Raw genomic sequence first — 27,444 nt, 5'->3', positions numbered from 1 at the left:
ATTGAATAAATAAATAAAAAATAGACTGTTCACTTAGCTAAGGGAAAATCCCTTAAAATTTTTGCAAAGTGAAGGAGGTGAAGCCCTACTGAATTCCATCACCCAATAGTGTGCAAGCCTATATACTGTTTTTTTTTTTCTGTGCATGTGAATGAATATTATTTGTAAAGTGATTTTTATTGCATTTACTAAGGGAGCATTACCTTGCAAAGTGAACATCCTATTTACCTTTACAAAATTGACCTCTTTGTATGCAATTTGTGACTCTGAGGGTTGTCTCCTGGTAAATTGGCACCATTTTTGATCTTACCCTGGAGAAAATATGGTGCTTGAAATACAAGATTCCCCAGCAGAGAACCTCTACGGTAGAGCAGAGGGCCTTAGTGGAAATAAAGGTTATTAAAGCATTTGTTACCCCAACACTTCAAATTCCTGATATGTGCCCGCTCTTTAGAGTTGATTTACTAAAACTGCAAAATCTGGTGCAGCTCTGCATAGAAAACCAGCTTCCAGGTTTTATTGTCAAAGCTTAATTGAACAAGTTGAAGTTAGAAACTGACTGGTTACCATGCACACCTGCACCAAATTTTGCACTCTCCATTTTAGTAAATCAATCCCCTTGCTTCGCTTCCTTTATGTGAAATTCCTGGTGTTCCTGCCAGTCCCTTTGCTAAGTAGGAGAGCAAATCCTGGTCAGTTCTCTAGTTATGCTGGGAACTCGGTGTACTCTCCTCACATGATCAGACTTGTCCTGATATGCCCCCCGCTGCACCAGGGGCGGATCCAGGGGGGGCAACGGGGCAATTGCCCCCTCCCAGAAAATAGAACTTACTCCAAGGCTTTCTCCCTCCGCCACCTCACCAGATTTGCATGAGGCATCTAAATGCAGCTGGGACTTTATTGCTGCTTCCCCTGGCTGCCATCAGTTCATTTAGAGGGGGCCAGTGGGTCACTATGGGGGTCTGTAATTGATGTGACACTGGCTGCTGCTACATGCTGGCAGAGTTGCAGCAGAGCGGTGCGAGTGTCACTTCACTTCCCTGTCAGGCGGAGTGATCTCCACCCGACAGGAGCTTCCTAGTCCCGGCTGGTGTGACGTCACGATTCAGAGGCGCGCAGGATTGAAGACAAGATGGACTGTAGCCAGCTCAGTGCACTGCAAGTGAGTGATCACTTACTTAGCTAAGGCAGTGTTATGTTAATGAGCTACGAGGGGCATTGTTATGTTAATGAGCTACGGCAGGCATTGCTATGTTAATTAGTTAACACCTTGTCTTGCAGGTGAAGTGGTTAATGCTTTGGGGATGGGGGGGGGGGGGGGTGAAATAATTTACAATGGTAATTGTAATATGGCACATGGAGGGGGTTAATGTACTCACTCATGTATTTGTGACCAGTGGCAATTAACCCCTTTGTGCTGCATTAATGAAAGTGGCACCATCAATGTTCATTAACCCCTTTTATGCTACAGCATGAAGGGGTTTATAAACACTGCCACTAGTGCCACTAATGCAGCACAAAGGGTTAATTAATTGCCACTGGTCAGTAATACATCAGTGAGTACATTAACCCCCCTCCATGTGTCATATTACAATTACCAATCATTATCATCATGATAATCACACAGCACAGGTGCGTTGAGCCACAGCACCTGTATTGTGTGATTATCATGAGAATAATGATGATATAGAATGACAGAAATCTGTATCTTTATGCTTCATTCACACAGGCAGACATGCGTCTGACATGCAGGGCTGTCTTTTACTGGCTTGGGGATGCATCAAGTGTTACATGCATCCCATTTATTTATACTGAGACACACAGCCGCTATATCCCAATATGTCATGCGTGCGGATCCCAGAATGTATGCAGGGTTTATTCAAGGACCCGCACCAACATGTCATATTAGGATATAGCAGCTATGTGTCTCAGTAGAAATAAATGGGATAAAACCGTCCCATTAGCGGCCTTTACCGCCGTCGCCCGCCCACCCCAGTGTGAAAGCAGCCTTATTTTCTGGCAGTGCCCCTCCCGAGACTATACTCTGGATCCGCCCCTGCGCTGCACAGCCATTCACTGTCAAGCTCTGTGTGCTACTGCTTTTCCTCCCCCAGCTAAGAACAGAGGGAATGTGATAATTTAACAACTTGCCAACCTCCATATATATACGTCGACAGAATGACATGGCTGGGCAAATGGGCATAAAGGTAAGTCCCTTTGAATTAAATAAAAAGACAAAACCGCGCTTTCTAAAAAAACACAACCGCAATTAGCTGCCTGCACAATGGAAAAGCTATGTGGTAAAAGCATTATAAAGTAATGGTCAAGTGTGGCGCTGTTAATGAAATATAGCTAAAATGCTACAACCAATGTACTGTGATAATCCAAATAAACAATTTTGAATTTGCAGCAGTGTGGTCATGTGCACGCCACCGGCTCTGTGAGTAGGATCTCGATCGCCACGGGAATACCCGCGATCGTCTCACAGAGCTGAAGAACGGGGAGATGCTAATGTAAACAAGCATCTCCCCATTCTGCCTAGTGACAGTGTCACTGATCATTGCTCCCTGTGATCGGGAGCTATGATCAGTGAAGTGTTATTCGTAGCCAAGCCCCCCAACAATTAGAATCAATCCCCAGGACACACTTAACCCCTCCCTAGCCCCCTAGTGGTTAACCCCTTCACTGCCAGTGACATTTTTACAGAAATCAATGCAGTTTTTTAGCATTGATCTACAATGGTCCCAAAAATGTGTCGAAATTGTCTGATGTGTCCGCCATAATGTCGCAGTCACGATAAAAATCGCAGCTCGCCGCCATTACTAGTAAAAAATTAAAATTTTAATAAAATTGCCATAAAATTAACCCCTATTTGGTAGATGCTATAACTTTTGCACAAACCAATCAATAAACGCTTATTGCGATTTTTTTTACCAAAAATATGTAGAAGAATAAGGATTGGCCTAAACTGAGGAAAAAAATTGTTTTTTTAAATATATTTTTGGGGGATATTTATTATAGCAAAAAGTAAAAAATACTGGGTTTTTTTCAAAATTGTCGCTCTATTTTTCTTTATAGTGCAAAAAATAAAAACCACAGAGGTGATCAAATACCATCAAAAGAAAGCTCTACTTGTGGGAAAAAAAGGACATCAATTTTGTTTGGGAGCCACATCGCACGACCTCGCAATTGTCAGTTAAATCAACGCAGTGCCGAATTGCAAAAAGTGCTCTGGTCTTTGGCCAGCAAAATGGTCCGGCGCTTAAGTGGTTAAAAAAGAAAAAAGGTATTTATAATATTTTTTGTATATCTATATTAGTGGTTCTCAACTCTTGTCCTCAAGACCTACTAACAGGCCATATTTTAAATATTACCTTGGGGAGATGCAGACTAGAATACTGCAATCACTGAGCAGAAAATTATATCGCCTTTGATGTATTTATTTCAGTTATCTTGCAAACCTGGCCTGTTAGTGGGTCCTGGGAACTGTTTTGCCTTTCATTTCTATTTTAAACTGAATGAGTTGTTTTACAAGGTGATCGTTTACAATTAGACATGTGCACACTGAAATATTTTGTTTCAGAATTTCATTTTCGTCTGAAAAATACATTTATTTAGTTACTCCCAAAATTCATTTTTATTTATTTCTTTTTCATTAAAAATTGCATTCGTCTGAAAATCCAAATTAAAGCGGAGGTCCACCCTAAAGTGGACCTTCCGCTCATCGGAACCCTCCCCCCCTCCGGCGCCACAATTGGCACCTTTCAGGGGGGAGGGGGGTGCAGATACCTGTACAGTACAGGTATCTGCACCCACTTCCGGGATAGCTCTCTGCGGAAAGGGGCATAGATTACGCCCCTTTCCGCAAGTGCCCGCCCCTTTCCGCAAGTGCCCCCCTGCCTGCTGGGAAACACACAGATCCCAGGGGCAGCGGGGACCGTCCTTATTGCACAGCACGACTCGCGCATGCGCAGTAGGGAACCGGGAAATGAAGCCGAAAGGCTCCATTTCCTGATTCCCATACCCAAGATGGCGGCGGCAGCACCCGAGAGACGATCTAGAGATCGGCTTCGGGTGCCGACATCGCGGGCGCGCTGGACAGGTAAGTGTCACTATTTTAAAAGTCAGCAGCTGCAGTATTTGTAGCTGCTGGCTTTTAAAAAAAAAAAAACGCGGAATCCCGGCGGACTCCCGCTTTAATTAAGGTTGAATCTGTCATTGAAGGCTTATGGTGTCTGTCGAATGTCCAAAGAAGATTCGACGGAGCAGCTAAACTGTATGACTCCTTATAGTTTAGCTGCTCCGTTGAATCTTCTTAGAACTTTCTACAGACACCATAAGCCAAAGATTTGACGTTTGTATGTTTTTTGCTGCTTTGTCGAATCTTTGTCGTTCATGTTGAATGTATATAGTTCAAACAGAAAATGGACTGGTGATGGTGATCACTGATCAGACAGGTAACAAGATTGGGTATATAGAATCTCAATCTATAATATAGAATCTATAATAATAAATCCCCCCCACAACTCGGGCAGCCTCTGAGGCTATCACAACACTAGCAACACTAGTATCACTATCAGGTTCAAAACACTAACACAATAGCAGCAGATTATTATGAAAAAGTTAAGTTGAACTGTAGGTTGCTTCACTATTCTGTTGCTGTGCTTATGCTTAATTGCTAAATAATTTAGGTTCTCTGACAAATGGACCAGCTATGGACCAGATTGACTGTCTTCTGAAATGATTCAGTGTGTGTGTCTCTCTCTGCTAGCAATCGTAAGTGAAAGTAAACTGGTTGTACGTGTCTACTTAGTTCTAGCTATTTTACTGCTCCTCCTCTTTGGTTACAATCAGCTAATAACATTCATCATCATCATTATTATTTTTATTTTACTTCCCCCACCCAATTCCAGCAGCGATCTTTTCTCTCTATGTAAAATCTTTTCCCTCTATGTCGAATCTTTTCTCTCTATGTAGAATAATCCTGGACTAAGAGTTAAGGTTAGGCACATTCGACCACAGGTTCGATAGACACAGATTGTTATTTTCAGTGTCATGTCGAATCTCCTATTTATATCAAACTGTTGTCACAACGAAAACGAAAATAAAGCATTTGTTTATGTCGGATCTTTAGTTTTTTGGATTCTTCACTTATAAAAATACCTGAAATTCGACAAAAATGCATTTGGAAGAAAGCAAATGCACATGTCTATTTACAATTACTTTAATATAGGATGCTGGGGGGCAGTCTGTGGAGTAGTAGTATGGGAGGCCTGTGGAGTGGGTAAATCAGGCCCTGTCAACAGAGCTGCCTTTATGAGTAAGAGATAGACTGAGTGAATGGGGTTGGTTTCCTAAAGGCAAATAGACTGTTAACTTTGCAAGGTAATTTTCCCCAGAACTTAGTGAATGAGGTTAGTCTCTGCTGACTTCCATCATCCATCATGTGCAAGTAATAATGCTGTTTTTTTATTTTCCTTGCACATGATTGAGTATTGTTTGCAAAGTAAAATTTGCCCACATTCACTACACTCTGAGGAAATTCCCTTGCAAACAGTAGCTTCCCTCGCAAAATGAACAGTCTATTTGCCTTTAGTAAATTAGCCCCAATAGATGACAATTTATTAAATGGGTATCTGCTTTATAATTCACCTTGTTTTTCTTTAGAGTCACATTTAACAACATATGCATTACAACATAGAAAATTTGGCGAATCTATTTTGTTTAGAAAAGACGTGAAGTAAACAGGATTTTCCCTTTTTCGATGACACATCTTCCTGCTGACTGGTAGCCATTTTGTATAAACACTAATTTCAACTTCAAAATTCCCTTATTTGCTTCCTTTTTATCTGTTATATACTATACTAAAGTGTTTTTGTTATATCCATTTGATAAGTGCAAAAACAAAACACCTGTTGACCCCACCAGAAATCCTGTGAACTGTTAACAGCCTTTGCTTCACAGAAATCCCAAGCAGTGTTATCAGCCCTGACCAGTTCTTCCTGTGAACTAAAGAATCCCTTTCACCCTTTGCTATCGACAGGAAGGCAGAGAATGGAAAATTTATATCAAATACTTACCGTAATTTTCCTTTCCTGATGGACTCCATGGCAGCCTACGTATGGGTTAATCCCCGCCTCTCATACCTCATAGGACCCCACTCCCACAAATCTTTGCTTCTAGCCAGAGACTGTGTTCCGTAACTTAGCCTACTCCAGCAAACGGGAGGGAACTCCTGCTGCCATGGAGTCCATCAGGAAAGGAAAATTACGGTAAGTATTTGATATAAATTTTCCATTTTCCTGACAGACTCCATGGCAGCCTACGTATGGGAAATAACTAGCCATACACACCCGGGTGGGCAATTGCTGGTCAAAGAAAAAAGGTTTAATTGGCACCGTCAACAGATAAGACATTCAAACCAAAATTAACCGAGGACAAGGACGCAGGTTCTACACAATAGTGCGTCATAAATGTATTGATTGACGACCATGAGGCCGCTTTACAAATCACATCTGGAGAAACGTGACGGGCAGCCGCCCAGGATGTAGAAACGCTCCTAGTAGAATGAGCTGTCACCGCTTCTGGAGGAGCCAAGCCCCTAGCCTTATAAGCCCCTTGGATGGCCTGAACGATCCAAGCTGCAATAGTTCGGGAAGAAGCACGTAAACCCTTATTCTTTCCATAGAAAAGGATGAACAGATGATCAGATTTCCGGAAAGGAGCTGTAGCTTTCAAATATTGTTTCAAAGCGTCCCCAACGTCCAAAGGATGAACACCAGAGTCTTCAGAGGCCTGAAAAATTGGAAGCACAATCTCCTGATTTTCATGAAAAACGGATGACACCTTCGGATTTGAACCTAACATAGGGATCAAAACTGCTCGATCAGGGAAGAAAGTGAGAAACGGCTCCTTGCAGCCCAGAGAACTGATCTCCGAAACCCTCTTGGCTGACGTAATGGCTACTAAGAAGACAGTTTTACAAGAAAGTTCTTTAATAGATACTTGATCCCCATGATGTAAATCTTTCTCTGAAAAGTAATCCAGGACAAAGGGGAGATCCCACTTAGAAAACCTTGGTTTCCTCTGAGGTCTGAGCCTCATTGCTCCCTTGAAGAACTGTTTTGTGAGAGGGTGCTTGGCCCAGGAGACACCTGAAAAGGCAGATATTGCGGAAACTTGGACCCACAAGGAGCTCACCGATAAGGACAAGTCCAGGCCTGTCTTAAGAAAGCCAATAACATCCCTTATCTTCGGGTCTTTACACGAACCGTTGGTTGTGGACACATAGTCTGCAAATTTTGACCAAATTCTCTGATAGACCCTGTTGGTACCTGGTCTTCTAGCACTCAGTAAAGTAGCGATTGCCGTGTCGGGACAACCTAACGCTTCCAGCCTTTCCCTCTCAAAAACCATGCCATCAGATGGAGCTGGGATGGACATGGGTGAAGAGTCGTTCCCTGTGACAAGAGATTCGGTCTGGAGGGCAGAGGAACTGGGTCCTGGAAACTGAGCTGCCACAGGAGTGGGAACCATGGCCTGTTGGGCCAATACGGAAGAACCGCTATTACTTCGACCTCTTCCCACCTGAGCCTCGCCAGAAATCGGAGAATGATCGGAGTCGGGGGAAAGGCATAAGCCTTGTGGAATCTCCACTGGTCCGTCAGGGCATCCACCCCGAAGGCCTGAGGACAACGACACCTCGTGTAATATTTCTCCAGTTTGAAATTGCACGGGGAGGCAAACAGGTCCACTTCCGGTAGGATCCCCAGAGACAGGATCCAATCTAATACCTCGCTGTGGAGAGACCACTCGTTGTTGTCCAGGGAGAATCTTGAAAGGAAATCTGCTTGGACATTTTGAACTCCTGGGAGATAAACCGCCGTTAGATCTCTCAAGTTGGACTGGGCCCAGGACATAATCGGGCTTACTTCCCTCAGTAAAGAGAGACTGCGAGTACCCCCCTGTCTTTTGACGTAGGATACAGCTGTTGTATTGTCCATTCGAAGGAGAACTGAAGCTCCTGACGTCAGGTGAAGAAAAGCTTGCAGTGCTTGGAAGGCGGCTCGTAGTTCCAGCACGTTCGATACCATGCTCTGGGCAGGAAAATCCCAACTGCCTTGGGCTACTTCCGAGAGACAGAGAGCACCCCAACCTCTGCTGCTGGCATCCGTTGTCACTGTGACCCAGGAAACGGGTGCTATGGAATGACAATGAAGAAGATTTTTCCGCTGTAGCCACCAAGGGAGACTCTCCCGCATGGAAGGGGTTATCCGGACGAGATGATCTCGAGCCCTTGGATCCCACTGTTGGAGGAACCCTTTCTGAAAGGGACGCATCTTCCATTGTGCCCACTTCACCATAGGGGCTGTGGCTACCATAATGCCGATTATCTTTTGACATTGAGAGACCCTGAGGAGAGAAGATGACATTGCAAGCCGAATCCTGTTCCGGATCACCGGAATTTTCTCCAGGGGTAAGGAGATGGTGCTCATTACTGTATTGAACTGGGCTCCGAGAAAGATTAGAGACTGTGTTGGCTCTAGATGGCTCTTCTCTTTGTTCAGGAGCCAGCCGAACTCCGTTAGAGTAGAGATAACCTGTTCCCGATGAGACAACAGTTGCTCTTTGTCTTGAGAAAGTAGGAGCAGATCGTCCAGGTAGTGATGTAACCGGATGCGTCTGATCCTGATTAAAGCCACGACCGCCAGTAAGAGTTTTGAAAATACTCGAGGCGAAGTGGAGAGCCCGAACGGGAGACATGTAAACTGCAGATGCACCTGATCTACTGCAAACCTGAGGTACTTCTGGTAATCTTCTGCAATCGGTACGTGGAAATAGGCATCCTTGAGGTCTATTGATATAAGCCAGTCGCCTGGTTGAATAGCCTGGCGTATTGTCAGTAGAGACTCCATTTTGAATTTTTCCTTTTTTATGAAAGAGTTTAGATGTGTCAGATCGATGACCGGTCTCCAGGAGCCATTTTTCTTGAGGACCATGAAAAGAGGGGAGTAAACTCCTTGAAACCTTTCCTCGGCTGGAACCGGGATGGCGGCTCCTTGAGCCATCAATGATTCTGTGTATGATACGAGAATCTGTCTTTTTTCTACTGAATGAGGAAGAACCGTTGGGATAAACTGGTGAATGGGTGGATTGTTGAAGACCCATGAATGTCCTGAGGAGACCGTTTTGATGGTCCAGTAGTCCTGAATCGAGACTGCCCAGACGTTCTGAAAACGGAGTAAGCGAGCCCCGACTTGCTCCGTCTGGACAGACCCCATATCAAAAGGACTTCGAAGCCTCACGACCACCAGAAGAAGAGGCTTTTGAGGACTTTTGACCTGAAGGCTGGTTTCTTTTCCAGTTTTTTCTAAACTCACGTCCAGGTCTGTAACGACGTGCGTCCCTAGCACGTTCCATTTCTTGCCTGGGGAGAACTCTTCTCTGACCCATGAGGCGGCGATCCTGGGGCAGAAAACCCGATTTACCCCCAGTAGCACGGGTAATAGCTGAGTCAAGCTTGTTCTCAAAGAGGGAAGATCCCTCAAAAGGAATTTTGCACCATGCCTGCTTAGAGGCAGGGTCCGCAACCCATGGGCGCAACCACAGGGCACGTTTTGCCGTGACCGAAGAGAGCATTACGCGAGCTACCAGACGAATTATGTACAGGGATGCCTCCCCCAGGAACGCCGAGGCCATCTTCAGTTCATGCACTGGTGAGCTCTTGACCAGCTCTTCAGAAATGCTTCCTAGGGTCGTACCTATATCATCAGTCCATGATTCCATGGCCTTGGATAATGCAGCAAGGGCTAGGGCTGGTTTACAAGCCATGCCTGCAGTAATGTAGATGCGCTTGAGGTCCGTATCTATCTTCCTTTCCAGACCATCTTTAAAGGAAACGGAATCTTCCAGAGGGAGAGTAACATGCCTCACCAACCTCATCAAAGCGGCATCAATAAGAGGGGCCGACTCAAGATGTTTGACCTCATCGCTCTTGAAAGGATACATTTTTGCTACCTTAGAGATCAAGGAATTTTTCCTCTCAACCTTGTTCCACTCATCAGAAATAATTTCACCAAGTTCTTCCAAAAAAGGAAAATTTGGGCGGTCTTTCTTGAGATGCTTGAAGTATTTCCTCTGCTTAGAGGGAGCTTCCACTGGTTCATCCCATTTTAAAGCATCTTTGACTGCTCTAACCAGGAACGGAACCTGAGAAAATTCGAAACCTGCGCCAGGTTCATCCGTCTCCGCCTCGCTATCGGAGGATCCACTAATAGAAAGACTGTGATGAGAGGGACCTGGAGCCTCAGGATCAACCACCTCAGTAACTGGGGCTGGGAGCGATTGGAAGTATGGCTGGAATCTGACTTATTCATGGACTCTTGGATCACCTTCCTGACCAGAGCCTCCACATGCTGATCTTCAGATCCTCTTTCCTTCATAGCCCGAGAGCAACATAACTCGCAGAGAGATTTACCCTCTGGAACCTGAGTTTTGCATCCCCAGCAAGTCCTTTCCGCAGGACGGCTGGAATGGCGGTAAGAATGGTGTCCAGAACCAGACTTTGAGCCTTCCCTCCTATGTCTGGAGGATGATCTGGTATGTCTAGTGCTTGAAGACGAATGATGGCGTTGTGACCTAGACTTATCACTATCACCGTGTGTCAAGACTTGAGATTCAGACCTAGAGGGGCTGAAAAAAGAGCACAAATAGTTAACTTGCTCCAGAAACCCAACTACAAACAGGCAGAGGGAAAAAAATTCCATCCTACCTGTGGCATAAGGGTTGGCCACTAGGGGGCGGTGACACGTCCATCGCAGCAGAGATTTAAATGGCTAAAACAAACACAATTCAAATAAGCATGTAAAAGGTAGGAACATAGAGAGAGCAATGATATGCACACTACCAGACAATAATACTCCCCCCCCCCCTACCTTGAGTAGAAAAGCCACGAGCACGGGAAGTAGCTGCCTTGCTTGGAAACCTTCCAAAGCATAGCTGTCTCTGACAGCTATTTAAATCTGCCGCCATGATGATGTCAGCAGCGCACCTGCGCTGTACTACCGCCACTCCTACGGCGTCCACGCGCATGCGCGACCGCCGCCATTTTGTCCCAACTGCGCACGCGCTAACCAAGCCTCGATCTCAGTTGAAGCCACGCAGCTGCGCAGAGAGAGCGAATAGCGGCGGACTGGAACGCAAAGCGTTCCAGCCGCCATGGCTACACCGGAGCAGGTAAGACAAACAAACACAAAAACAGGCTGCCATGAAAAAGTTATACATCACCACACTGAAGTCGGCACAATCCATCCTGGGACTGGGAGGGTCGATACACTCTCTGCACGATCGGCACATTAATAAAGGGCCTCCCGCTAATAGCTAGGACGAATGGCCATGATGCAATCTGTCAACCAATGGATGACTTTCAGCTCTTCACAGCATCGCTCTTCAGTGCCTGTGTCCTCCCTGCTAATAGCTGGGAAATATGGACTCCGAGAATAACCGCCATCATCATCAATGTGCAAACCACCAGGATAGGATTAAAGCTTCCGACAGGTAAGAAAACACCTTGGTCCTAGGAGGAGGACAAAAAAGGAACACAGTCTCTGGCTAGAAGCAAAGATTTATGGGAGTGGGGTCCTATGAGGTATGAGAGGCGGGGATTAACCCATACGTAGGCTGCCATGGAGTCTGTCAGGAAAGTATTTTTTTGTCTAAAACAGTGAGCAACCTATGGTGACAACGCTGCTGCTCCATACATACAATATAGTGAGCGTTGTCACCCTAGGACAGGAAGTGTGTTAGTTACTGGGAGCATCATCATGAATGATCAGAAAATAATGCAGCGAACCAATATTAAGGACTGTTGGGCTACGACTAATTCATTTTTTTTTCTAAAGTTTAGATGCACTTTAAGTAAAATAAGCACTTAAATCACCACCATGAAGATTTTCACATAGCTATATTCTATTGGTTAAATATAGGGGCCTCCTTTGTCAGGTGTCTATTTTTGCTCTTTACAAACTTCTCTTTGTATCACATGCAACAGGATTAGTCAGATTGTGTTCTCCCTACTCTAACCTGGCAAACTTAGTTATTTCCAGTATACATCTGTCCAATGGAAACACAGAGGACACATCAGATAATTATATTCAACAGCCATTTAATGTATATTTGCCAAATGTTAAACACAAACTTGCTGCTATTCACTTAATAGAGCATGTGCCAAAAAACATTTCCTGGGTTCTAATTATGTTAAAAGAAAAATTAAGGTGAATCTTAAAGGGCATATTTCCTGATTCACCCAAGAATTATAACTGAGCCCCTAAGCATTTCAATCATTCACTGACAAAAAATGAGATATATTTATCAGCGTATTACCATACTTTTATGCTGCCTAATTTAATATAACAAAGAAGTACATACCCAAAATATAATTCTTTGCTCAGCTTTGAAAAATCCAAAATAACCCTGATATACAAATCCTCCAAATGAAGACGAAAACAATTCTGTAGTGAGAGATGCAATTAAACAGCAGAAAAATGTTTGGCAGGCCAACTTCAGGTCCCAAAAGGATGCCACCTCCTCTAAAGCAAAGAGAAGCCCTCCAACAGGAGCCCGAAAGACAGAGGCAATTCCGGCAGCTGCACCAGCGGTGATGAAATTCCTCCTGCAGAACAAACAGTTAAATCAGATCTTTACTGCATCTGAGCATCACAAACCAAAAATATGATTTAATTCTATTTTACTATTCAAACTACCCATCCATTCATGTCTCCATGTTTTATTTTGTTGAGAAATCACTTTGAAAAACACCCCCCTATCATTTCTGTCTGTGGCCATCTTGATTAAGGTCAAATGATTCTCATAGCATTTACTTCCTGGAATTCATCTGCCCTTAGCTCACGCATGCATGCATGCGAGTGTGCTTAGCTGAGAAAACCCCTCCTTCTCTCCTCCCATCTGAAGACTCATGGGATGTATGACATCATTTGACTAGGCAATAAAACAGGAAGTAACTAAAGAAATGTAAAAAAAAAGTTTAACACAAGTAAATAAGTATGTAAGTAAGTATGATATACTTTCCTGTCCTTTTTATACTTTTTATACTTTTCCAGCACAAGGATTAAAAATAATCAGTGCTGATTTGGAGAGTGAAGTTCCACTTTAACTATGCTCAGATTTAAAGAGAGATAACTGATTCATTTTTTGAATATGTTTATATTCTGGAAAACATTATATGATTGTGGCCCATTTTATGTAGCAGACCTCTGACATGGCTATAACTATATATGCCAAGATCATTACAGAATCATTGTAGGCCCCCAGGAATTTCCAACTTTATCTTAGATCCCATACACACTATACAACTTTTGTTGTCAGATTTCCATCAGATTTACCAAAACCATGTAGTGCAAGGTCCTGCCTGATTGCAAATAAATTGAAACTCCTAAAGTTTGACCTGACATTATATGGTTTTGGTAAATCTGAAGGAAAAAAATCTCCAGAAAATTGGATAGTGTTTATCCAGCTTTATGTATTTCCAAGTCCTAAGTCATTTTAACTCTTACAGCAATCCGAAAAAGGTTCCACTAACCATCTATACATTTGTTTTTACCATAGATAGCTAACAAGTGTAATTAATGCTCGGCAGTGGTGGCCTGTCCATAAAGCACTGCCCCCCAATCCATGCCCCGACCTCTAATCTACTTGCATGGCGCCGGATGCATAGATTTCAATATATTTTTTTTTTTGTGGAAGCACATGATTAGAGCCTGAGGCTCTAATTGTCTTTAAAAAAGGGTGGGCTCAGGGCGCCCTGAGCCCACCCAGTTGTGTGACAATATCAAATTAATATTCACTATTGTCTTCCTTATTCTCCTTTCGGCCATTCGGAAGAGGGTCTTCAGACCCAATTGGCCAATAGGAGAAGCAACTGTACTGGCTCGAAGAGGAGGAGGAGACGCAGAGGAAGCCACCATGAAGCCGTCTAGAAAGAGGAAACACAGGAAGGAGCCAAAGCTGCCCGAGACCTAGATGGGGTAAGTGCAGGGCTGGAGGGCAGACGAGCGAGTGATGGGGGAATTATTTTGACCGATTGACCGACTAAATGGGTGGGTGGCGGTTGGTTTGTTTGCTGCCCTACAACCCTCCCCCCCTCCAAAAAAAATTGTAGCACCAGCCACTGCTGCACGGAATACGTTATACAGCCAAACAACAGAGTGATCTGTAAACTGCTTTATGTGTTTCCCAATGGAAAATGAACAATGTTAAAATGTTCCAAGAACCCTTGAAAATGTGGAGATACTGGAGGAAAGTGAAATTGCCTAGGAACAGTCTCTGAGGCCTACCGGAGGAGAGAATTAAGAATACTGACAAAGAATGTTGTCATAAGCAGGAGGCGCTTCCAATCCACTCTCTGCCACTCACTGCTTAAGAGACGGTGCCTCCTCAGCAACCAATGGCACACCTTCCACACATTATTCCAGTTGCTAGGCAGTGGTGCTGTGCTGCCAGTTCCATCCCCTCCAGCCTGATTGGCTGCAGATGCCAGAAGAGCAAAACATGTAGGACAGGGTTGGTTTTGGAGTGAAGTCATTCCGCACGCAGATCCTGTCCTGCTTGGCTCGCAGCTTGTTGTGTACTCCTGGAGCCAACAGTACTACTGATTGATTACAATGCACAGCTGCACCAGATTCAGTGTGCAACAGTTTTAGTAAATCCCCCCCCCCCCCCTGTGTATTATATTATTGGCTGTTGCTAAAAGGGGAAAGCACATTCACCATTTATGGGTTATATTTTAACAGCTTTTTAGTTTTTAGTGACTGCAACCTTCCCCTTTTTTTAGATACTTGTTCATATATACTTTTTTCTCACATGGTCCAGATTTTTGGTTGGTATCTACCTGCGTCCCTACCCTGACTTTCCATGCTGTTCCTGCACACCTAGCCTAGTCATTGGATTCCTCTGTTGCTGATCCTCTGTTTGGAATATGGACTACTTTTTCAAAATATTCCCTGCCTTTGACCTTGGACTATATCTGGATAATTTTGTCTTTGCTGCCTGCCCCAACCTTAGACCACTTCTGGATAATGCTAACTGTCTACCATCCGACTTAGACTGTAAGGCCCCTTTCACACTAACGTCCCGTTCAGGCCCGCCTGTCAGTTTTTCAGGCGGACCTGAACGGGTGCTCCATAGAGCTCTATGGAGCGTCGGATGTCAGCGGTGACATGTCCGCTGACATCCGACCCGCTCCGATCCGAAAAAGTGTGACGGAGGAAAAAGCTATTTTTCCATCCGTCTGCGGATCGGATCGGATGACGACGGGCACTGCGGTCCGTCGTCATCCGATCTCCCATAGGGGAGAGCGGCGCTGTGACAGGTCCGTCCCTGCACAGTGTGCGGAGACAGACCTGTCATCTCCCTGCTCAGCGGGGATCGGCGGAGTGATCCCCGCTGAGCAAACGGACATCCACGGGGCGGATCAGAACTGATCCGCCCCGTGTGAAAGGACCCTTAGTTGCAGTTTTTGGTCAAGTTGGAGTTTAACCACTTGACCACTGGGCACTTAAACACCCTTAATAACCAGACCAATTTTCAGCTTTTGGTGCTCTCGCATTTTGAATGACAATTACTCAGTCATGCAACACTGGACCTATATGAAATTTTTGTCCTTTTTTTCACACAAATAGAGCTTTCTTTTGGTGGTATTTAATCACTGCTGGGTTTTTTATTTTTTGTGCTATAAAAGAAAAAATACCGAAAATTCTGTAAAAAAATGAATTTTTCTTTGTTTCTGTTAGAAAATTTAGCAGATTAGTAATTTTTTTCTTCATAAATTTTGGCCAAAATTTATACCACTACAGATCTTTGGTAAAAATAAGTACAAATTGGTGGATATTATTTGGTCTTTGTGAAAGTTATAGAGTCCACAATCTATGGTGCCAATATCTGAAAATTGATCACACCTGAAGTACTGACGGCCTATTTCAATTCTTGAGACCCTAACATGCCAGAAAAGTACAAATACCCCCCAAATGACCCCTTTTTGGAAAGAAGACATTCCAAGGTATTTAGTAAGAGGCATGATGAGTTTTTTGAAGTTGTCATTTTTTCCCACAATTCTTTGCAAAATCAAGATTCTTTTTACTTTTTTTATTTTTTCACAAAATTGTCATATTATCAGGTTATTTCTCACACACAGCATATGCATACCACAAATTACACCCCAAAACACATTCTGCTATTACTCCCGAGTATGGCGATACCACACGTGTGAGACTTTTACACAGTGTGGCCACATACAGAGGCCCAACATGCATGGAGCGCCATCAGGTGTTCTGGAGCACCCAGGACAATTCTGACATTTCTCTCCTACATGTAAAAATCATCATTTATTTGCTAGAAAATTACATAGAAATCCAAAACATTATATATGTTTTTTTAGCAAACACCCTGGAGAATACAATGGTGGTCTTTGAAACTTTTTATCTCGCACGGTATTTGCACAGTAATTTTTCGAATGCTTTTTTTTGGAAAAAAAAACAGTTTTGTGCTTAAAAAAAAAAAAAACACAGTAAAGTTAGCCCAATTTTTGCATAATGTGAAAGATGAAGTTACGCTGAGTAAATAGATACCTAATATGTCACTCTTCAAAATTGCACACGCTCGTGGAATGGCGCCAAACGTCGCTACTTAAAAATCCCCATAGGCGACGATTTAAATTTTTTTTACTGGTTATATGTTTTGAGTTACAGAGGAGGTCTAGGGCTAGAATTATTGCTCTCGCTCTAACGTTCGCAGCGATACCTCACATGTGTGGTTTGAACACCGTTTTCATATGTGGGCAGGACTTGCGTATGCGTTCGCTTCTGCATGCGAGCACATGGGGACAGGGGCGCTTTAAAAAAAAACATTTTTTTTTATTGTTCGTTTTACTTTATTTATTTTAGTTTGACATTTTTTTCCCCAAAAATAATTTTTTTGATCACTTTTATTCCTATTACAAGGAATGTAAACATCCCTTGTAATAGGAATATGGCATGACAGGTCCTCTTTACAGTGAGATGTGGGGTCAATAAGACCCACATCTCACCTCTAAGCTGGGAAGCCTGAAAAAAAAAAAAGATTCTGGCTTTGATCGTATTAGCGATTCGGTAGAAGCACCGGAGGGCGGAGGGCGGCGGGAGGGGGGGGGGATGTCTATGGCTGGGTATTGCAGGGTATCACCGACTATGGCTGGGTATCTCAGAGTATGGCTGGGTATCTCAGAGTATGGCGTTGCAGAGTACTGCGTTGCAGAGCATTGCAGGGTATTGGCGGGTGTTGCAGAGCATTGCGGAGTGTTGCAGGGTATTGCGGAGTATTGCAGGGTATTGCAGAGTGTTGCAGGGTATTGCAGAGTGTTGCAGGGTATTGCAGAGTGTTGCAGAGTGTTGCAGGGTATTGCAGAGTGTTGCAGTGTTGCAGAGTGTTGCAGAGTGTTGCAGAGTGTTGCAGGGTATTGCAGAGTGTTGCAGTGTTGCAGAGTGTTGCAGAGTGTTGCAGGGTATTGCAGAGTGTTGCAGTGTTGCAGAGTGTTGCAGAGTGTTGCAAGGTGTTGCAAGGTGTTGCAGAGTGTTGCAGGGCATTGCGGAGTGTTGCAGGGCATTGCGGAGTGTTGCAGGGCATTGCGGAGTGTTGCAGGGCATTGCAGAGTGTTGCAGGGCATTGCAGAGTGTTGCAGGGCATTGCAGAGTGTCGCAGGGCATTGCAGAGTAATGCAGAGTAATGGCAGGGTATTGCAGAGTAATGCAGAGTAATGGCAGGGTATTGCAGAGTAATGCAGGGAATCGAGGGGTTAATTTTCGGTGAGCAGCGATGTGGGCACTGCAGATGCAGCCCACATCGCTGCTGACACCGATCTCTTCCCCCTCCGCTGTACCGATCGGTACAGAGAGGGGGAGGGAGGAACCGGCGTCATAACATGACGCCGGCTTGTTTACAAGTGATCACTCCGTCATTTGACGGAGCGATCACGTGGTAAACGGCCGCGATGAGCGGCCGTTTACCGTGATTCGTGATGCGCCGGGTCCACTGGACCCAGCGGTCACGGATGCTCTCGCGTGCGCGCCCCAGGGGGCGCGCGAGAGCAGAATTCTGGGAGGTCGTTAATTAACGGCCTCTCAGAGTTAAACAACCGCCCTGAAGTCGTTAATCGGCAATGGGCGGTTGTTAAGTGGTTAATCTGTGCAAAACAAGAATTAAAAGCTACTGGGCTAAATACCAGGATTTACTTCTGGCTCAATATCTTAGTACAGAAAGTAAATAATAACCCTAATAGCAGCCTGAGAGTTAAAGTGGTTGTAAACCTCAGATATAAAATATGAACAAAGCATATGTGCTCTATATAAAGCACTGACTGTAATTCCTCTATACTGCCTCATTCCTCTTCTATCTGTATGAGTTACTTCTGACAGTTTTTCATGACTCCAAGAGATAACTGATGAATAGGAGGATAGTTCCAGCACACAGCCTGTGATTAACAGCCACAGTTTTGCACATCCCCTATGTACTGTGTGAAGTGGGGGTGGGGGTCCCTTGGCCAAATAGCTCTCCTCACTGAGCTCTCCGGGGTGAGACTTCAGATCCCTGGCACTAGCTTTTCAGAGCTGAGAGATACAGTGTGAAATGTGTTTTTTAAAAATTAAACAAGTGTGTATCTATCACAGGGTGGTGTCTGTGGATACACTGATAGAAAAAATGCTGCGTCCTAGTTATCACTTTGTGAATATAAATATTGACAGGGAGAAGGGGGAGTAAGGAAGAAAAATAAAAAAAGGAATAAAAGAACCTTCACATAAAAAGACCTCAGATACCTGTCTAAGACAGGTATTTGCACCCACTTCCGGGCATAGACTCCCATGGGAGTCTATGCTGTTTCCTGTCCCGCCACACTGTCTGCTGGGACACACACGGGTCCCAGAGACAGCGCGGACCATTCCTATTGCGCTGCACGACTCGTGCATGCGCAGTAGGGAACCGGGAAGTGAAGCCGCAACGCTTCACTTTACGATTCCCTCACCTAGAATGGCGGCGGCAGCAGCTGAGAGCCTAGCGATCGATCGATCTCGGCTGCCGACATCGCTGGACCCTGGGACAGGTGAGTGTCCATTTATTAAAAGTCAGCAGCTGTAGTATTTATAGCTGCTGGCTTTTAATATTTTTTTTGTAGATGGAATCCCTCTTTAACTCACAAGTCCTTTTTTTTTCAAACATGGAATGCATTGATTTTACATGGGGTTTCAGCCCACTGTTTTAATTAGCAGATCTTACATTTTGGTGTTACACCCCACAATAATAAGCCTCACTTATCATATAATGCAAAAATATATGTGATTCTAGGTCTACTTTAAATACAACCAAAGTCTTGTAGGGAAACTGTGTGAAAGTTCATTACTGTGTTGTGTTGAAGACGTTTCTTTTGCTTAGGTTTTGACAAATGAATCTAACATTTTAACCTCCAACACAGCCAACAAATAATCTGAGTTCAGTACTTACTTATCTGCTGAATTCCGAAACCTTGTAAAGAATGGAAGTTTTATTCGTAGTGTGTCCGATTTAAACTGACTCAGACCATATCCGACCACAGCTCTGAAATAATAATTGCTTTGTCAGATAAGAATCATTGTAACAATTACTACAAGTGTTTACTGGTATAGTGCATTCATAAACTTCCTTCTGGGTACAATCATAATTGACAACATTTTTTTCCTAGTCCTTGATATATCCCAGAACTAAAAAATGAACTGTGGAAAAAAAATGCTATAAATAGCAGGAGATTGAAATTATTACGGCACATACACTTCAATCCTAAACATAAAAATACATTTTATTCAAGGTCATGGAATGCCACATTTAGTGAGAAACGTGAATGTTTGGGTGTAAGCCATTAAAGGGCATTGTCAATGGATGTTCCCTGTAGGGGAATTACAAAAATATATTTCACCAATAGCTTTATGAAATATTTGTGTATCTAATTCCCGAATAAGGAAACAATCAGGGAAATTCAATTTTATGGCAAACTGGAAGTAATTAAGAAGACCAGGTCAAAGCTGGTCTACAAGGGGAGGGGGTGTTGTGTAGTCATTAGTTTAATATAGAGTATTTTAATGTGTTTTACATTTACTTCAATGGTTACTAGGATGTGGGCGGCCCTTGTCCTAGCATAGCATATCATCATTGGTTGCTATGATGAAGGCCGCCCCTATCCTAGCACCAATGGCAGCGGGTCACATTGAGCTGACAGTGGGCAGAGCCTGATGGGGAACTGAGAGATACTTCCCCATGAAGTCCACTTTGTTTTGATTGACCAGACATGGGCGGATGTCTATGACACGCTTTGTATATTCCTCAGAATGTATTTACTTATTACTTATCTCCTTGTATATTCTCTAGAACGTACTTATTCTGAACAACTTTACAGAACATTGGCAATTCACAGAAACCCCCAAAATAAACACAATGACACACAAACTCTCGGCCCCAATACTTAAACCCAAGCCACCATTTTAACCCATACATCCACATTGTAAAGTAACTCTGTCTACCTAATAAAAGCCAATTAGGGTGATTAACTTTTGTGAAAATGAACAGCCTAGCAAACTACCATAATATAGTTCCTCTTACCCAACATGAATCATTGGGGCTTCTGGGCCACAAAAAAGTCCTGCTGATACTGATAATGCACATGACAAGAATGTTCCAAAAAATGTTCTTATATTAAAGATATGCTTCAGTGATGCTCCATTTAAGTACCCAATGACTTCAGGGAGAGCACTGGGTGACCCAGATGGACAGAAAAACTGAAAGAGAAATAGGGGGAGAATATTTTATATATTTTTTAAATAAATAACATCTTTCCTTTTTTTACAAAAGAACATTACTGAAAATCATAGAAAGCTTACTGAATAACTTATTTCTGGGGTCTCCAGAGAGTTTGCCACGCAGTTACATGCTGATTATAAGATATTAGGCTCACAAATAGTGATGGCCGAACGGTTCGCCCGGCGGTCGTTTCGCGGCGAATTTCCGACTTTCGCCGTCCGCGGGTTCGAACGCCTTTTTCCGTCGTTCGCCCCGGCGGACTTACGTGTTTAATGTATACAAGAACTTTAACCTTTCGTGACACGTTTATCATGTGTTACAGGACAACCAATTGAGACATGACAGCTCATGGACACTTGGACATTCCCCCTAACCTATAAATACACCCGATCCGGTGGCCATTTTACATTCTTTCTTCTGTCACTGTAGGGAAAGGATCCTGTGTGGAGTAGGGACAGAGAAAACGCTAGCTATTTGGTACACAAAAGTTCTTTTCAGGACTGGTATAGGTGTTAGGTCAGCAGCCTGAGTTTCTTTTGTCAGTTTAGATAAAGGGACAGAGCGCTGTATGCTGCTATTTTAGGGACAGCTCAGCCAGATTAGTCTTTCTTCATCATCATCATCATCATCATCATTAGCTGTTACTATCAGGTCCACAAAAGAGCTGTTCCAGCTAATCGTTCCAGCCTACTCTTTTTTGCCAATTTGTATAGGGACAGGCAGGAAGCAGTGTTGTCAGGCAGTGAGGATAATTTTAAAGACTTGCTGTTACTATTAGTTCCACAAAGGTTCTTTTCAGGACTGGTATCAGTGGTACGGTAATAGGCTTGTACACGTATAATATTCTTTCTTCCAAATATAGAAAGAATATTATACTTGACTGCTGCCCTTCTGCTGCAGTCTGCTAATCATTCACAACTCACTTGTTCCACAAAGCTCTTTATCAGGACTGGTAACTTGGTCTGTCTAGGGTGCTACGGTACATAGGCTTGGGTGCGGTACAGTCTGCTGTTCTGTAAGGACCGCTATCGGTCCACAATACATAGGGTTGCCGTGCACTACTGCTGACCGCTGCCCTATACTGCAGCAGTCCTTCATTGGTATAGGGACTGACGTACAGTCTGCTAATCACTAACACACAACCTGCTTGGTCCACAAAAGTTCTTATAAGGACTGGTAACTTGGTATAGGGTGCTACGGTACATAGGCCTGAGTGCAGTACAGTCTGCTGTTCTGTAAGGACCGCTATCGGTCCACAATACATAGGGTTGCCGTGCACTACTGCTGACCGCTGCCCTATACTGCAGCAGTCCTTCAGCGGTATAGGGACTGACGCACAGTCTGCTAAACACTAACACACAACCTGCTTGGTCCACAAAAGTTCTTATAAGGACTGGTAACTTGGTATAGGGTGCTACGGTACATAGGCCTGAGTGCAGTACAGTCTGCTGTTCTGTAAGGACCGCTATCGGTCCACAATACATAGGGTTGACGTGCACTACTGCTGACCGCTGCCCTATACTGCAGCAGTCCTTCAGCGGTATAGGGACTGACGCACAGTCTGCTAAACACTAACACACAACCTGCTTGGTCCACAAAAGTTCTTATAAGGACTGGTAACTTGGTATAGGGTGCTACGGTACATAGGCCTGAGTGCAGTACAGTCTGCTGTTCTGTAAGGACCGCTATCGGTCCACAATACATAGGGTTGCCGTGCACTACTGCTGACCGCTGCCCTATACTGCAGCAGTCCTTCATTGGTATAGGGACTGACGTACAGTCTGCTAATCACTAACACACAACCTGCTTGGTCCACAAAAGTTCTTATAAGGACTGGTAACTTGGTATAGGGTGCTACGGTACATAGGCCTGAGTGCGTTACAGTCTGCTGTTCTGTAAGGACCGCTATCGGTCCACAATACATAGGGTTGCCGTGCACTACTGCTGACCGCTGCCCTATACTGCAGCAGTCCTTCATTGGTATAGGGACTGACGTACAGTCTGCTAATCACTAACACACAACCTGCTTGGTCCACAAAAGTTCTTATAAGGACTGGTAACTTGGTATAGGGTGCTACGGTACATAGGCCTGAGTGCGTTACAGTCTGCTGTTCTGTAAGGACCGCTATCGGTCCACAATACATAGGGTTGCCGTGCACTACTGCTGACCGCTGCCCTATACTGCAGCAGTCCTTCATTGGTATAGGGACTGACGTACAGTCTGCTAATCACTAACACACAACCTGCTTGGTCCACAAAAGTTCTTATAAGGACTGGTAACTTGGTATAGGGTGCTACGGTACATAGGCCTGAGTGCAGTACAGTCTGCTGTTCTGTAAGGACCGCTATCGGTCCACAATACATAGGGTTGCCGTGCACTACTGCTGACCGCTGCCCTATACTGCAGCAGTCCTTCAGCGGTATAGGGACTGACGCACAGTCTGCTAAACACTAACACACAACCTGCTTGGTCCACAAAAGTTCTTATAAGGACTGGTAACTTGGTATAGGGTGCTACGGTACATAGGCCTGAGTGCAGTACAGTCTGCTGTTCTGTAAGGACCGCTATCGGTCCACAATACATAGGGTTGCCGTGCACTACTGCTGACCGCTGCCCTATACTGCAGCAGTCCTTCAGCGGTATAGGGACTGACGCACAGTCTGCTAAACACTAACACACAACCTGCTTGGTCCACAAAAGTTCTTATAAGGACTGGTAACTTGGTATAGGGTGCTACGGTACATAGGCCTGAGTGCAGTACAGTCTGCTGTTCTGTAAGGACCGCTATCGGTCCACAATACATAGGGTTGCCGTGCACTACTGCTGACCGCTGCCCTATACTGCAGCAGTCCTTCATTGGTATAGGGACTGACGTACAGTCTGCTAATCACTAACACACAACCTGCTTGGTCCACAAAAGTTCTTATAAGGACTGGTAACTTGGTATAGGGTGCTACGGTACATAGGCCTGAGTGCGTTACAGTCTGCTGTTCTGTAAGGACCGCTATCGGTCCACAATACATAGGGTTGCCGTGCACTACTGCTGACCGCTGCCCTATACTGCAGCAGTCCTTCATTGGTATAGGGACTGACGTACAGTCTGCTAATCACTAACACACAACCTGCTTGGTCCACAAAAGTTCTTATAAGGACTGGTAACTTGGTATAGGGTGCTACGGTACATAGGCCTGAGTGCAGTACAGTCTGCTGTTCTGTAAGGACCGCTATCGGTCCACAATACATAGGGTTGACGTGCACTACTGCTGACCGCTGCCCTATACTGCAGCAGTCCTTCAGCGGTATAGGGACTGACGCACAGTCTGCTAAACACTAACACACAACCTGCTTGGTCCACAAAAGTTCTTATAAGGACTGGTAACTTGGTATAGGGTGCTACGGTACATAGGCCTGAGTGCAGTACAGTCTGCTGTTCTGTAAGGACCGCTATCGGTCCACAATACATAGGGTTGCCGTGCACTACTGCTGACCGCTGCCCTATACTGCAGCAGTCCTTCAGCGGTATAGGGACTGACGCACAGTCTGCTAAACACTAACACACAACCTGCTTGGTCCACAAAAGTTCTTATAAGGACTGGTAACTTGGTATAGGGTGCTACGGTACATAGGCCTGAGTGCAGTACAGTCTGCTGTTCTGTAAGGACCGCTATCGGTCCACAATACATAGGGTTGCCGTGCACTACTGCTGACCGCTGCCCTATACTGCAGCAGTCCTTCATTGGTATAGGGACTGACGTACAGTCTGCTAATCACTAACACACAACCTGCTTGGTCCACAAAAGTTCTTATAAGGACTGGTAACTTGGTATAGGGTGCTACGGTACATAGGCCTGAGTGCGTTACAGTCTGCTGTTCTGTAAGGACCGCTATCGGTCCACAATACATAGGGTTGCCGTGCACTACTGCTGACCGCTGCCCTATACTGCAGCAGTCCTTCAGCGGTATAGGGACTGACGCACAGTCTGCTAATCACTAACACACAACCTGCTTGGTCCACAAAAGTTTTTATAAGGACTGGTAACTTGGTATAGGGTGCTACGGTACATAGGCCTGAGTGCAGTACAGTCTGCTGTTCTGTAAGGACCGCTATCGGTCCACAATACATAGGGTTGCCGTGCACTACTGCTGACCGCTGCCCTATACTGCAGCAGTCCTTCATTGGTATAGGGACTGACGTACAGTCTGCTAATCACTAACACACAACCTGCTTGGTCCACAAAAGTTTTTATAAGGACTGGTAACTTGGTATAGGGTGCTACGGTACATAGGCCTGAGTGCAGTACAGTCTGCTGTTCTGTAAGGACCGCTATCGGTCCACAATACATAGGGTTGACGTGCACTACTGCTGACCGCTGCCCTATACTGCAGCAGTCCTTCAGCGGTATAGGGACTAAGAGTTTTGTCACAGGGTGATTTAAAAAATGACAGGCAGAGGAAGAGGCAGGCCCTTCCGCAGGGGTGGTAGGGGTAGGGCAGGAGCAACAGCCTTGAGCCAAAGTGGGAAGTTGCAGAAGGTGCGTTCAATTACTTTAAAGGACGCACCAGACTTGGTTGAGTGGCTCACTCAGCCTTATTCTTCTGCACCCTCCTCATCCTCTCGATCTGCACCCTCTTCTTCACTCTCTGCTATGTGCACCCCCAAAGACACTACCACCAACAACACGACCACCACCACCACCACCACATACCTTCCGCTTGAGTCACTGGAATTATTTTCCGATCCATATCAAGAGGACATTTCTGATGCGCAGCCACTCTTGGTATTGGATCAGGAAGAGGAGGTAGCAACAAGCGCTACTCAGCAGTCTGACGCCAGTACCCAGATCAGCCCAAGGAGGAGGTTGGTCCCCGGTGTTGCTGCCTACTCTACTTATAGCGGTGGGGAAGGTGACGTTGATGATGACGTGTCTAGTGATGTCACGTGGGTGCCCACAAGAGAGGAAGAGGAGGGGAGTTCAGAGGGAGATATGGACCAGCAGATAGGGAGGAGAAGCAGCAATGACTTACATTGCACAGCAGGGACAAAGCAGACTGCAAATGTATCAGGAGCGAGTCATCGACCATGTACGGTCACATCTGGCGCTCCCAGGACACCGGCACATGGCTCCGCAGTGTGGGCTTTTTTTAACGTGTCCGCTGCTGACAATAGCGTTGCCATCTGCAATCTTTGCAGTCAACGCGTTAGTCGCGGTAAGCCCAATACTCACCTAGGGACGACCGCCTTAAGAAGGCACATGAGCAGCCATCACCGAGCCCAGTGGGAGCAACGGAACACACAAAGCCACACTGCAGGCTCTCACCGTCCAGCCTCGTCTTCTACTTCTCCTTCTCCTCTCTCCTCACAATTGTCCTCCACTCCACCTTCCATCACGCCAAGCTCACATTTTTCTGCAAAAAGGCAGGCTTCCGTGGGCCTAATGTTTGAGCGTAAAAAAATGATGACGCCGGATAACCCTCTTGCCCAACGGTTGGCGGCTGGCTTGTCAGAACTCATAGCCCGCCAACTACTGCCATATAAACTGGTGGACTCGGAGGCCTTTCGCAAATTTGTGGCCATTGGAACACCACAATGGAAGGTCCCAGGAAGGAAGTATTTCTCAGAGAAGGGCATCCCAGAGCTATATGGCCATGTTCAGCGGCAAGTGAATGTATCTCTGGCACACAGTGTCGGTGCCAAGATACATCTGACCACAGACACGTGGTCTAGCAAACACGGGCAGGGAAGGTATATCAGTTTTACTGCCCACTGGGTGAACCTTCTGACGGCCGTCAAGCATGTAACCCGTGGCACCCGTGTAGATTTGGTTTTACCGCCACGGATTGCATGCAGGCCTGACTCTTCTTCTCCTCCTCCTACTCCATCCTCCTCCCTCTCCTCCTCAGCTGCCTCCTCCTTTTCCGCTGCTAGCGTCTCTTCCACTGCACCGCCCAAGCTCCCCAGAACCTATTCCACATGCCAGGTGAGACGTTGCCATGCCGTGCTGCGTCTGTTGTGCCTGGAAGCAAAGAGCCACACTGGCCCGGCACTCCTTTCAGCTTTGCGTTCACAGGCAGATGAGTGGCTAACACCGCTCAATTTGACAGTTGGTAAAGTGGTGTGTGACAACGGTGCCAATCTGCTTAGCGCATTGAAACAGGGCAAAATCACGCACGTGCCGTGCATGGCACACGTCTTAAACTTGGTCGTGCAGCGATTCCTTGTCAAATACCCTGGGGTCCAGGACATCTTGCGGCAGGCAAGGAAAATCTCGGCCCATTTCAGAAGATCTTACACGGCCATGGCTCGCCTTGCTGACATTCAGCGGCGACACCATCTGCCGGTCAGACGTCTTATTTGCGATTGCCCGACGCGATGGAACTCAACCTTCTATATGCTTGATAGGCTGCTCCAGCAGAAACGTGCAGTTAACGTCTACCTGTATGAACTCTGCGAAAGAAACGGTTCTGGGGAGCTGGGTTTTTTTTCACCGCGCCAGTGGCTGCTCATGCGCGACACATGCAGACTTCTGCGGCCATTTGAGGAGATCACCAAACTGGTCAGTCGCAGCCATGGCGCC

At 45.2% G+C, this 27,444-nt stretch overlaps 1 protein-coding gene across 3 annotated transcripts in view; it reads right to left on the bottom strand.

Moving 5' to 3' along the window:
- LOC143997184 (chloride channel protein C-like) overlaps positions 1 to 27,444 on the bottom strand; it is a 253,086-nt gene that overhangs the window by 157,450 nt on the left and 68,192 nt on the right. For all 3 annotated transcript variants that reach the window (XM_077492665.1, XM_077492666.1, XM_077492667.1), the window contains 3 exons: positions 20,671 to 20,846; positions 19,543 to 19,635; positions 12,427 to 12,670 (listed from right to left, as the gene is read on the bottom strand). In XM_077492665.1, coding sequence (XP_077348791.1) covers positions 12,427 to 12,670; positions 19,543 to 19,635; positions 20,671 to 20,846 — 513 coding nt within the window. The remainder of the gene's footprint in view (positions 1 to 12,426; positions 12,671 to 19,542; positions 19,636 to 20,670; positions 20,847 to 27,444) is intronic.

Source organism: Lithobates pipiens, unplaced genomic scaffold (assembly GCF_037356315.1).
Source record: "Lithobates pipiens isolate NorthernLeopardFrog02 unplaced genomic scaffold, aLitPip1_a1.2 Scaffold_19, whole genome shotgun sequence".
NCBI classification, from domain to species: domain Eukaryota; kingdom Metazoa; phylum Chordata; class Amphibia; order Anura; family Ranidae; genus Lithobates; species Lithobates pipiens.
This window is presented reverse-complemented; position numbering and strand designations above follow the sequence as displayed.